Consider the following 12,796-nt stretch of genomic DNA (forward strand, 5'->3'; position numbering starts at 1 on the left):
ATATATATTAATGATTTGGACGAGGGAATTGAATGCAACATCTCCAGGTTTGCGGATGACACGAAGATGGGGGGCAGCGTTAGCTGTGAGGAGGATGCTAGGAGGCTGCAAGGTGACTTGGATAGGTTGGGTGAGTGGGCAAATGCATGGCAGATGCAGTATAATGTGGATAAATGTGAGGTTATCCACTTTGGTGGCAAAAACAGGAAAGTAGACTATTATCTGAACTGTGGCCAATTAGGAAAAGGGGAGATGCAACGAGACCTGGGTGTCATGGTACACCAGTCATTGAAAGTAGGCAGGAGGTGCACAAAAATGCTGGAGAAACTCAGCGGGTGCAGCAGCATCTATGGAGCGAAGGAAATAGGCGACGTTTCGGGCCGAAACCCTTCTTCAGATTGAAAGTAGGCATGCAGGTGCAGCAGGCAGTGAAGAAAGCGAATGGTATGTTAGCATTCATAGCAAAAGGGTTAGGGAGGACCAAAGACTATAGCCTCAGAACCTCCCTGCTCCGAGTATCGGAGCAGGGAGGTTCTACTGCAGTTGTACAGGGTCTTGGTGAGACCACACCTGGAGTATTGCGTACAGTTTTGGTCTCCTAATCTGAGAAAATACATTCTTGCCATAGAGGGAGTATAGAGAAGGTTCACCAGACTGATTCCTGGGATGTCAGGACTTTCATATGAAGAAAGACTGGATAGACTTGGTACTCGCTAGAATTTAGAAGACTGATGGGGGATCTTATAGAAACTTATAAAATTCTTAAGGGGTTGGACAGGCTAGATGCAGGAAGATTGTTCCCGATGTTAGAGAAGTCCAGAACAAGAGGTCACTGTTTAAGGATAAGGGGGAAATCTTTTAGGACCGAGATGAGAAACACATTTTTCACACAGAGAGTGGTAAATCTCTGGAATTCTCTGCCACAGAAGGTAGTTGAGGCCAGTTCATTGGCTATATTTAAGAGGGAGTTAAATGTGGCCATTGTGGCTAAAGGGATCAGGGGGTATGGAGAGAAGGCAGGTACAGGATACTGAGTTGGATGATCAGCCATGATCATATTGAATGGCGGTGCAGGCTCGAAGGGCCGAATGGCCTACTCCTGCACCTAATTTCTATGTTTCTATGTTCTAAGAAATAATTATCCTTAACTGACTTACTTGCATTGTGTGGGATGAGGTTACACAGAGTAACATGTGCCCCATTTCTCCTCCCATCTAGAGCAAGCATGTGGAACACCAGCACTGCCGTCAGGGTGAGGCATCCAGCGTACATATCCTCGCTATTCATGGTTCCTTTGAGATCGATCGAATTGGATTGAAAAACGTGAAGGCTTATGCCATAGATTTAGTTCAAAAATTCATAAATTGTAAGAGCAGAATTAGCCCATCAAGTCTACTCTGCCATTCAATCATGGCTGATCTATCTTTCCCTCAACCCCATTCTCCTGCCTTCTCCCCCCTGACACCCGTACTAATCAAGAATCTATCAATCTCCACCATAAAAATATCCATTGACTTGGCCTCCACAGCCTTTTGTGGAAATGAATGCCACAGATTCCCCACCCTCTGACTAAAGAAATTCCTCCTCATCTCCTTTCTAAACATACGTCCTTTTATTCTGAGGCTATAGTCTTTGGTCCTAGACTCTCCCATTCTCCCATTAAGGGGCTATCCATTATTTATTTCAGAAAATAGGATAATAGGAGATGTTAGCCCTCGCTAATAGTTTTCTGAATGTCCAGCAGCTGACAGAGCTACCATTTTACAAAAAGGAACTTGCACGTATAAGTGATGATTCATGCCAGTTTTATGTCTCATTTGCCTTTGGTTATCTTTATATGACTTTGCTTAGATCATATTTGCATACAATTCTGGTCACCTCATTCCAGGAAGGACGTGGAGGCTTTGGAGATGGTGCAGAAGAGGTTTACCAGAATACTGCCTGGATTAGATGGTATTAGCTATAATGAGAGGTTGGAGAAACTTGGATTGTTTTTTTCTGAAGTGCCGGAGGCTCCGGGGAAACCTGAGAGAGCTACATAAAAATAGGAGTTTAGTTTAGAGATACAGCATGGAAACAGGTTATTTTGCTCAACAACCATTGCCGACCATCAATCCCCCATTCACACGGGTTGTATATACTCTCACTCTCTCATCCACTCCCTGCACATTATTTTTTTTACGGAGGCCAATTAACCCGCATATTTTTGGGATGTGGGAGGAAATTGGAGCATGTTTATGGTATTTTACAAGCTCGGCGATATTCTCAAATATTTGACAATACATTAACTAGCATACAATTGGTCAGCATGAATAATGAAACCCCATTGTTCAGAAACAGACAATCAATGGCAAGTCATTTCTACAGTTAGTTGCCTGGATGTAGATTAGCCTAGGTAAGTCAATTTAATTGTTTGCCTGAGTTGATTCTCCAATTTTCTTATTAGTCAAAGATGATCATATTCATGGGCTGATATAACGTTCCATGGTGCTGGTGCACAATAATCCTGGGATTAAAGATTCAAGGAATTGTTTCCAATCTCTTTTAAACTAGGCTAAGAAGGCTGCCAATTACACAAGCAAAATAATTGTCACTGATTATAGGTAGCAATTAAGTCATTGATCATATCTAACAGGCAAGTATCTGTTGCCACATCTATTTTCAGCAAAGCTTACCATACGATCTAGTAATGTTTTGTAACTTTGTCGGTGCCAGAAGCGTGTTGACTCATGTGTACCGTCTAGGTGAGGTCAGCTGTATGATTTGACCAGGTTGTATGCAAAACAAAGCATTTCACTGTACCTAGGTACATGTGACAATAAGTAGCATTGAATCATTGAATTGGTGAACAATGTATTTAAGTAGTACAAGATTAAGATTGCTGCATCTTTATAGAAAGTTGCTGCCATTAAACATTATTGATTCTAAATATGATTCCATTGAGGCAACAAATACAAATAAATAATTAAGTTTCACACCTACGAATTCTTTAAGAAGGAACAAATATAGAGAGTTCAAGCATTTTTGTTCTGTTCAATTGCTTCAATATGTTTTTTAGAAATACCAATGAAAAGAGAATGACTAACTTATTTATGACATCTGTAGTTATTATCTTATGTTAATTACTCCCATCAAGATAACCAAACCTGTATTAAATAATTTCATATATCTAGATAAATTACATATCATTGTTTCCATCATAGCTACTTTAAAAAACATCCTTTTTTCCGTTCTGCAATTCAGCACAGATAGACAAGGCCTTCCAACATTTTGTGATGGTTGGCAGTGAAGTGGGAAAACATCCACAATAAGCAGGCAGCAAACTTCCCACAGTAGCTGCAGGTACTCACCAGTTGTAGGACTGAACACACTCTGCTTCTGGCTCATCTTCATTCCCAGCAGCCTCTGTTCCTTGGTGACCCTATGTGCTGACTGTACCAGCAATGACCAGTCTTCTCTAGACTGAGTGGCTGTGGACAAGTTTCCCCCAGCTGTTTGTGCGATGCTGAAAGGCTTGACACCTCGCTGGTCCTTTCCCTGCTTTCCTTTGAGTTACTGGTAGTGCTTGGATCGGCCTTTGGTCTCAGCCTTCAGGAACAATCTTTGGGCTTGTGCTCTACATGTCCCAGCCCAATCCTAAAGAAGATGATATTGAGACATTGCAAGAGACAGTCAATCTGCATTTTGTACATCGGCCACATAGACCAGTTCCAGTCCTGGAGCTTCCTGTAACTCTCACCTCCCAACACAGCGCAGGAAGGTTTGCAAACTCATCCAAGTTAGCTGTCGAAGACAAGCTTTGAAGATTAGATCGATAAAAGTGATTGGCCTGGCGGCTAGTTTTAGTTCTGCAAACAGTAATAGTCTCTATTGTAAGAAATGAAAACACTGGGAATAATGAGTAGGGCAGCATCTTTGGTGAGAGGAAGAGTTAGCATTTCAGATGCACATGCTCTCCAACTTTTCTTGTTCGATTTCTAGTTCTAGTGGTTTCAGTATTTTGTTTCTGGAACAGCCTCAGTAAAGGTGAGAACTCTTGTATGAAGAAGGAAGACGGGAGTGGGGTACGTGTGCAAGAAGTGGGCGGACAGTGGGGAAGATGTACACCCATGTGTCGGAGGAAGCCTCGTGAATATTGGTTGATCATTATTATAAGGTCAGAAAATAAAAATAAACATAAAATGTTAAAATAAAATCTTCTAGGCTCTTGACTTGGAAGAATGAAACCACCCAGTTTGATCATTTATAGTCATAGAGTGATACAGAGTGGAAATAGGCCCTTCAGCCCAGCTTGCCCACACTGGCCAATATGTCCCAGCTCCACTAGTCCCACCTGCCAGCATTTGGTCCATATCCCTCCAACCCTGTCCTATACATGTACTCGTATAACTGCTTCTTAACTCTCCAGGGGATGAAACAGCATTCCTTCTTCCCTTGTGGGATGTGCACTGGAGCTGGAACTGACTAGCCCAGTTTTACCACTCATTGTTGGAGATGGGAGGTTGAAATAATGAGAGCTACCAAACAGAGGGAAACATATCATTCAGGTCTATACCTTATAACTTGACTTTATTCTCTCATTTACAGGAGAATCAGACCACTGTGATTCAAGTATCCCGAAAGTGCTAAGCAGTAATGAAGATAAAAAATAACATAAAAATAAAACAGGAGCTATTTTGCTCCCAGTACTGCCTTGATAATGTACCTACCCATTCCTAGAAACATTCAAAGCATTTTCCTGAAGGGGCTAAGATACCAACATACTTCTAAACCATCATTCGATGAGTTATTATAAATGATCACAGGGTAGTACTGTAAACATCTAATTGGCAATAAATTTAACAAGCAGTTCTAGTCAGTATAATACCAAAAGCAAAGTATCAGTACATACATTTCCCATCTAGTTTCACTCCTTGCCTCACATCCAGGGACCCAGTCTGTTAGGTGAAGTAGTGGTTCACTTCCACCTCTTCTCATTAAGCATACTGTATTGGGTAGTCACTATGTGATCCCCTTTACATGGAAAAAACAAACACTTTGCAGAAGCACAGTGACTACCCTTGTTCACAAAACAATCCCGAGCTTCCAGCCACCTGTTACTTTGTTTATCAGTCCCACTCTCACCTTTGTCTTCATATTCCTCTGTTCTCTGACACTACCCGACATGAGCACAGTGAACAGCACCCTTCATCAGGGAACCTCAATGCAACTGGGAAGCAATACTGAACTCAATAATTTCAGGTAACACCTTTCACACAGCTTTCCTTTTCTTCTCACTCTTTCCACAATCTGGCTACATCTTTCTACTTCAATTTGCTTTATTTCTCTTTCTTGTTCTCAATGCCTTTTTTTAAAGAGATTCTTACCCTGACAACTCTGATCCCCACCCTAATGCAGACATTCCCTCTGTCCTCTCTACCCCACCCCCTTCACAGCTATTTCAATATCTATCTTCTTACTCTTCCGTTTCTGATGAATGATCCCTGATCTGAAACATCAATTCTGTTTCTCTTCCCCATTGATGCTGACTGCCCTGCAGAACACTTCTAGTGTTCTCTGTTTATTCATGATATCTCTTTACAGCCTAGTTACCCAACTTAACCTCGTGGATCCAGATTATATGTTGGCCTTAGATCAAATTAAAATTTATAATATTTTAAATATAAAATATAATAAAATTATATATGTTGTTGGGGCCTGGTTGAATTGGGTTGGGCTGGCAGTGGGAAAATGTCTATAAATTCATGCGCAAAAGAAGTCTTCAGATGTTTCATTGTACTAAATCAAAGTTTGCAATTTAAATAAAGTGTGGTGGTTTGTTCACTCTTATTTTTGTGGTTCATGGTTGCTGAGGCAGTGCATGGAGAGTGTGGCCCACGGGTACTCAGTCACCATGTAGGTGCTGTGTGGCTTTCTCTCAGGGTGAAGGATCACTGCATTTGGAGCATGTCAGGTATACACTGAGTGCCAGGGAAAGTTGTTGCTGAAATGATCAGGAAGTACATTACCAGCTTGGAAGGATTCTGGGATGGAGATCTAGTGAGTCTGAGAGGAGAAGAAAAATGATGCACTCACATCTGAGGGTTTTCAATGGGGACTTGAATACAGGCCTTCTATGGGTTAAGTATGCCCAACTTATGAACACCCATATATACGTTCAAACTCTCACTTTGAATAATTTGGATAGGTGATGTTCCATATCAGGACCCTTCTTCAGACTCAAAATCTGCAGAAGGTTCCAGAGCCATAACGTCTCCTAACCATGTTCTCAAATATGCTGCCTGACCCGCTGAGTTACTCCAGCAGTTTGTGACCTTTTGTGTAAACCAGCATCTGCAGTACCTTGTTTCTACACTTTCAATAATAGTTCTTTCCTATCAGTCTTTTCTGCTTACGATGCCATATATTATAAGACAGTGGAAATATGGTCACCATATTGAGTGATTTTGTGTATTGTCTGACTTATGGTCAAAATTTACTAATGGCCGTCTGTAAAGCCGGAACGTGTATCTGGGGGAAGCCTGTACACATCAGAAGCCTACACGTGGGAGTGGGAGTAAGCAGCAGTGGGACAGAGCTCCTGCTGATGGTTGGGTCAGACCGGGTTTCAAGAACCATGTACAGTTCTCGGGTTCAGACAAGGTGTCAGGCTGACCATGGTGAAGTTGGGTATTAATATTGTCCCCTAAACAAATCTCAAAAGAAAAGGAGAATTACCAGCATTCTGAGTTTCTTTTGCCCCTCCTCATCTGGTATTCCCAATAACGTATTCCCAGGATTTTCTATTTTGATTAAAAAAATGAAATACATAGGCAGCTGTGACATGATGTAGGCCCTGCTGAAAGGATATATTTAAATAAGCTAATTATTCTCTATGATTGTACTCCTCTCATGATCTCTGTAACGGCAACATGCTGCAATTTGGAATCAACAATTCAGATTATTGGCTCAATATAATAGGCATTAGTAGATGGCATCGGAACAGAATTCTACTATGGTGGGGTGGGGAAGGGGCAGAATGGTTTCAGAAATACTTCACAACATTCAAACCTCAGATTTTATCTCTTTCAGCCTTATCTCCAAAATTATTTTCTGTTTTAACAGTTATATTCATTCTCTATTAAATGAATGGCAAAATATTATAACATTTGAAAATATTGTCAAACGTGTTAGCCAAGTGAAAAAGTGAGTATAAATATGAGAGTAAAATTAGTTTAATGGGCAGATAGGAGCAAAATGGAAAATTAATTGAAAAAAATGGAAAGCATCAAAAATGAGTAAGCCTTCCCAGTCATAATACATTATCTGTAGCGGAGATTGGGCAGTACTGTGGAAATGTGGAGAACTTATATCCAATAATATATTGAATGATATAAGAGCCCTTGCCTCGCAGAATTTGCAGTAATCGGAAAAAAATGAAAGTGTTTACATCTACATGCACGTCACAAGGAGACGGTACTGTGTAAAGGAGCACATAACAGGTTGCCAGAAGAAACCATGTGGTGGAAGAATAGCAAATTCAAAGACATGAGGGTTGAAATCTAAGGAAGGTTAGATTTCCTTAGGTTCTAACCTCATCTAAGGTTAGGATACAATGGTACAAGGTGATCACGTTCATTGTCAAAATCTTGATTTCTTCTTGGTTGTAGCAAGCGGTCATTTTCTGCATGAGAAACATAATTTCATTAAACACTGCCTGGGCAAAGGTCAAAGAATAAAAGGTTGATCGTGACATAAAACGTTGTTGGGGAACTGCATTCATCCTATGCTCACAGACCATTCAAAGAGTAAGAGAGCTAGAACACTGACTGGGAATTATCGCTCATGATTAATACACAGTGCATATTGTAGGAATGATAAGCAAATAAGTGCAGATAAAATAACAAAATGAAAATTTCTGATGCAGATACAAATGAGTGGTGGTCAAGAGAATATGATGCCAACAATAAGAAAAGGTAGACACTAAATGCTGGAGTAACTCAGCAGGTCAGGCAGCATATCTGGAGAAAAGGAGTAGGTATCCTCTGGTGAAAAGGAATAGGTTTTCTACTGTAGGTCTGGAGAAAAGGAATACCTCTTCCTTTTCTACAGAGTTGCTGCCTGAGTTACTCCAGCATCTTGTGTGTATCTTCGATGTAAACCAGCACATGTAGTTCCTTCTTATATGAAAGGAGAGGTTGCTGGTTGAGAAGCCCCTGAACAGTGAGTGAGATTTTATACCATCAGGAGGGTTGATAGAACATATTGTAGTAGGTTATGGTAACTAGTTTCTAAATAATATGGATTATACAATAAAAAGTCTTACACAGAATTTTATGTTAACGTCAGGAGATTAAAGCTAGAAATTCATCACCTGCTACCAGATCCCAGATATTGGTATATTTGGTAGCCTTCACATCATATTAGCAAAGATTGAGAACAGGCCCAAACTAGTTAATGGGTGTGTAAAGTGATTAAGATGTATTCAGTAAAGGGGAAGTGTAATAAGGGAAGGTAATTTGATCATTTATCTTGTGTTGTTTAAATTGCACAAGTAATTTTCCATGCACGTCCTTACCTTATGTGTTCCATCGTGTTTTACTCATTTTGACCACGTGATCGTTTTTCCTAAGCTCTTCGTTTGTAGTTGTAACCAATGACAAAAGAAGTTTAAAATGTCCATCATCAATGGGAACCGTCCACATTTCTGCTGCTTCGATACTATAAGGTCGACTAGAAAGTTGCTTTCCACCAACCAGAACCATAAGGTGCTCTTGATTTAGTTTAAATTGTAAAATAAACTGCAACTTAAGTAAGGACAAAATATTTAAAATGAAATGTAGTTAAATGGCTTTTCAAAGCCACCGTTGTTTGAAGGAAATAAGTCTTACTGGCCCACATTGTGAGAATCTTGAGGGTTGTACTAGTGTTTCTGCACTGAACGTTGTGGTTCTTGAAATTGCAAATCACAAATTGAAAAACTCCTCTGCTTTGCATCTTACTAAAAACTTTAAAAAATCTATTTAAAGAAATGTTGCAGATAATATATATTGAACAAGCTTGTGAGAATTGAATATCTTGGCAGCAGAAGATCTGTGATTATGTGCATGCATGGGTGCTGGCAAAGAGGCAACATGTTTTCAATGGGAGAATCAGAAACAGAACAAAAGGACCAGTGTTTACTATGATAAGTTAGAGGCAACTTCATTTGTCCCTTTTGCTATCTCGTTTTCACACCTTACCCTTCTATATCTCTATGTCTTCCACACCCGAGTCTCAGTGTGAAGGGTCTCGACCCGAAACGTCACCCATTCCTTTTCCCCAGAGATGCTGCCAGTCCCGCGGAGTTACTCCAGCATTTTGTGTCTATCTTCAGTGTAAACCAGCATCTGCAGTTTTTTCCTACAGATTTCCTCTGCCTTCCACAGTATTACCAATTGTGAAACACAACAGTTTTGTTTTAGAGATACACGCGGAAACATGCTCTTCGGCCCACCGAGTCCACATCGACCAGCGATCCTCGCACACTAACACTATCCTACGCACACTAGGGACAATTTTTACACTATACCAAGCCAATTAACCTAAAAGCCTGCACACCTTTGTAGTATGGGAGGAAGGAAGATCTCGGAGAAAACCCACACGGTCATGGGTAGAATGTACAAACTCCGTACAGGCAGCACCCGTAGTTGGGATCGAACCTGGGTCCATGGCGTTGTAGGGCAGCAACTCTACCGCTGTGCCACCATGCCGCCCAGTTTCCTCAGTCACTTTTGTTCTGCTCTCTTAGAGTGCATAAAGCTTTGTGGATTAACACAGATGAAATGACTTTTGTCACAACAATTTCTGGATTAGTCGATGGCTGGGGTGGGGTCCGGAGTGGACGAGGGTTGTGGTTTTGCCCGGCAGATATGTAAGGACAGGGAGTCAACCACAGGGCTGGGGAACATTTGGCTTCTATTTCTGACATGGTGAGAGTTTGGGAATCCATATGTTTCAGTGTAGAAATGAAACATTCAAGCTTCCAAAAATTGTTTGGGATTAAGTCGTAAGAATTACAAAATATCTTTGGAATTACAGAAAATCTTTGGAATTCTCTACCCGGTTGTGTATGTTAAAGACAGAAATTGACAGATTTTTGGCTATTAAGGAAATCAAGACTATGGGATTTGTAGAAGACACTCAGATAAAAGATCAGTGGCAGGTCAGATGCAAGGATCTAAATGGTTTAGTCTTTTGCTGTGTTCTTCTCTTACCCATCCAAACAGTGTGCCTCTTCAAAGCTGTAGGCAGCTAACAAAAACTGTTTGAGCTTGAAAATTCAATTCATTTCATATATTCCAAATGGATGAGGTTGAAGGTAACACCTCTCGACCTATACTGGGACAATGGAGGAGGAAATTAATTCCTCTACCCTGCAAGTATTCGAGCAACAGTGTTTTAACTCACAAGCTATTCTCTGTTTTTTGTTTCATTTTGTCCAATGATAATGACAATGATGAAAAAGAAAAAATCATGTATAATTGTGCTATATTTCTTAGCAAGCTTACAAATAATTATTTCATAAACTTCAGGCAAAGATGCATAGAAATCTTACTATTAGTTCTCGGTGTCTCTGAAATACTGACATTTGCATCAAACGAGCCAAATGCATCACAGCAAGAGTGATGTAAGTTTGAATAAAAATAAATTCAAACCGCTTGTTTTTTTTTCATAATTTTTATTACTGTTGCACCATTAATACAATCACGTATAATTTCAATGCATCCATTTTACAATTCTCATCATCTTCAATATGTGCTGAGGTGATGGAGGCATTAGTGACACTGAATGGAGGATAAGCTGGAATTGCAATGAACGCAGACTTGTTTGCCACTTACTGTTAAACAGAACTACAGGTGCACCCAACAACGGACATGCATTAACTGATCAAGAGAAATCTAGATAGGCTACGTACAATGGGAAGTGTATGTTAGTCGGAAATACTTCTGCATCAGGTGTGTTGTGGAAGAGTGAGAACAGTGACTTTTATCTGACGGATGTGGTACCTCATTGTGTAAAATCAGGCTGGAAAACAAACAAGATGTTATCTAAATATCAGAATGCAATGGCACAACCCACGAACCCTCACTCGGCATAGTCACAACCTTTATCCTTTATGTTGGTTTTGATCCATAACATACTTGCGAGGTACATCGATTATAACTGTTCAGCTGTTTAATGTTCAATCCACTTAACTTTCTGACATCATGTTTAAGTCCAGGATTTTTTTCTTGGAATGTGGCTTGAAATTTCCTGATGGAATTTCACGGGATAGGGGCAGATGATGGGGAGGTGGGGTGAGGAGAGGGGGGGGGGGGGTGGTTAGAATATCCTCTTGGGCGTTTTCAGGTAAAAGACAATTGGATCAAGTTTGTTAGTACATTTGAAATTAATGCAGGTTGTGAGTGGTTTTCGAATGGGGCCCATCCATTATTCTTGCACAGCTAATGTTTGATCAGTGACAGCTGAAGATCCCTCTGTGGTGTCTGCTGGGGTGGCATTGTCTGAGGCAGCAGGCCCAGCGGGGGCAGAACTGGCAGCCTCTGCCGCTGCAGGTGCCTCCTTGGAAGAGGCATCGCTGGTGCTTGTGGCAGAGTCCAAGTTCTGGGGCTGGGCATTTTTGCTTTGCTCTTGGCTGGCGGGGGCAGGCGACGCCTCAGTCTGTTTGGCTTCCCCTTCATCCTTGCCGGAGCACTTGTCTTCCGCTTTACTTTCGGGAGCAGGAGCCACCGGGGTTTCGGACGGCTGAGTGGACGCCGCTTCGTTACTGGGCTCGGCCGCTGCCGACGGCTTGTTCTCAGTGGAGCTGGCAGCAGCAGCTGCCTGGGGTGGCTCCGAAGGCTTCTCCGCAGCAGGCTCTGCAGACGGAGCCTCTGCTTTCACTTCAGTGGACGCCTGTGAATTTTCGGCTTCAGGCTTCTGGCTCTCCTCTTTGTTCACGGTTTCCTTATCTCCCTCTTTGGCTTCAGTCGTGGCCTTATCAGCTGGGCTATCCTTGTCCTGTGAGGCATTTCCTTCCGTGACCCCCTCCACGGACTTGGCTTCTTCCTGGCTTTCCTTTTTGGCCTCTCCATCCTCTGCTGTTGTGCCTTCAGCCACTTTCTCTGCCTCTTTGTCACTGGGCAGTTTATAGTTCTTCTTCCTCCTCATCAGTGTGTTTCCCATTTTAAAGGCTCTGAAACAAATATGAAAGAAAAGAGTAAGAACAGCTTCTATAGACAACCACATTCATTAAATTTACTTCGTAATGTTTCTGATTGGACATTGCAAGATCAGCCGAGCAGCATCTATGATATAAGCAAATGTAGGAAATAATAAATTAAATATTAAGGACCAAAAGAATATAAAATGCATTGATATAAAAGGCTGCATCTGTTGTCCGATATTCCTTCATCCCTGACCTCATTCCTGTATCTTGCCTGTCTTAATATGTTTTGCAGATAATCTGGGAAATTGAGAACTATTTTGTTATTAACAATCTTGGCCAACAACTTTTCCAACATGCTCCTGGTTTACCCTTTCTTGGAGTCTATTCGAGCTAACAAAAGCAAAATTAATTTAGATCCTCCCTGTGCAGAAGTGACGAGGGTCTCTGATCTCTTTTCCCACCGTACAGGGAGAGTGCTACAAGAGGGGTGTGGCCAGGGGCAGGAACTTTTCTGAAGCCCTCCCCTTGGACCCAGCCAGTGTAAACTTGGTGGATGTTAGCTTGTCAGGAAAGATGTACTTCCCTTGTCACGGATAGTTTTCAGGACCCGCAGGTGTTATTCTAAAT

General features: G+C 41.4%; 1 protein-coding gene across 2 annotated transcripts in view; it reads right to left on the minus strand.

Moving 5' to 3' along the window:
- Positions 1-10,682: 10,682 nt before the first annotated feature.
- Positions 10,683-12,796, minus strand: part of basp1 (brain abundant membrane attached signal protein 1) — a 68,591-nt gene continuing 66,477 nt past the window's right edge. For both annotated transcript variants that reach the window (XM_033049198.1, XM_033049187.1), the window contains exon 2: positions 10,683-12,196. In XM_033049198.1, coding sequence (XP_032905089.1) covers positions 11,452-12,186 — 735 coding nt within the window. In that variant the 5' untranslated portion in view covers positions 12,187-12,196 and the 3' untranslated portion in view covers positions 10,683-11,451. The remainder of the gene's footprint in view (positions 12,197-12,796) is intronic.

This window comes from Amblyraja radiata, chromosome 2 (assembly GCF_010909765.2).
Source record: "Amblyraja radiata isolate CabotCenter1 chromosome 2, sAmbRad1.1.pri, whole genome shotgun sequence".
In the NCBI taxonomy this organism is placed as follows: domain Eukaryota; kingdom Metazoa; phylum Chordata; class Chondrichthyes; order Rajiformes; family Rajidae; genus Amblyraja; species Amblyraja radiata.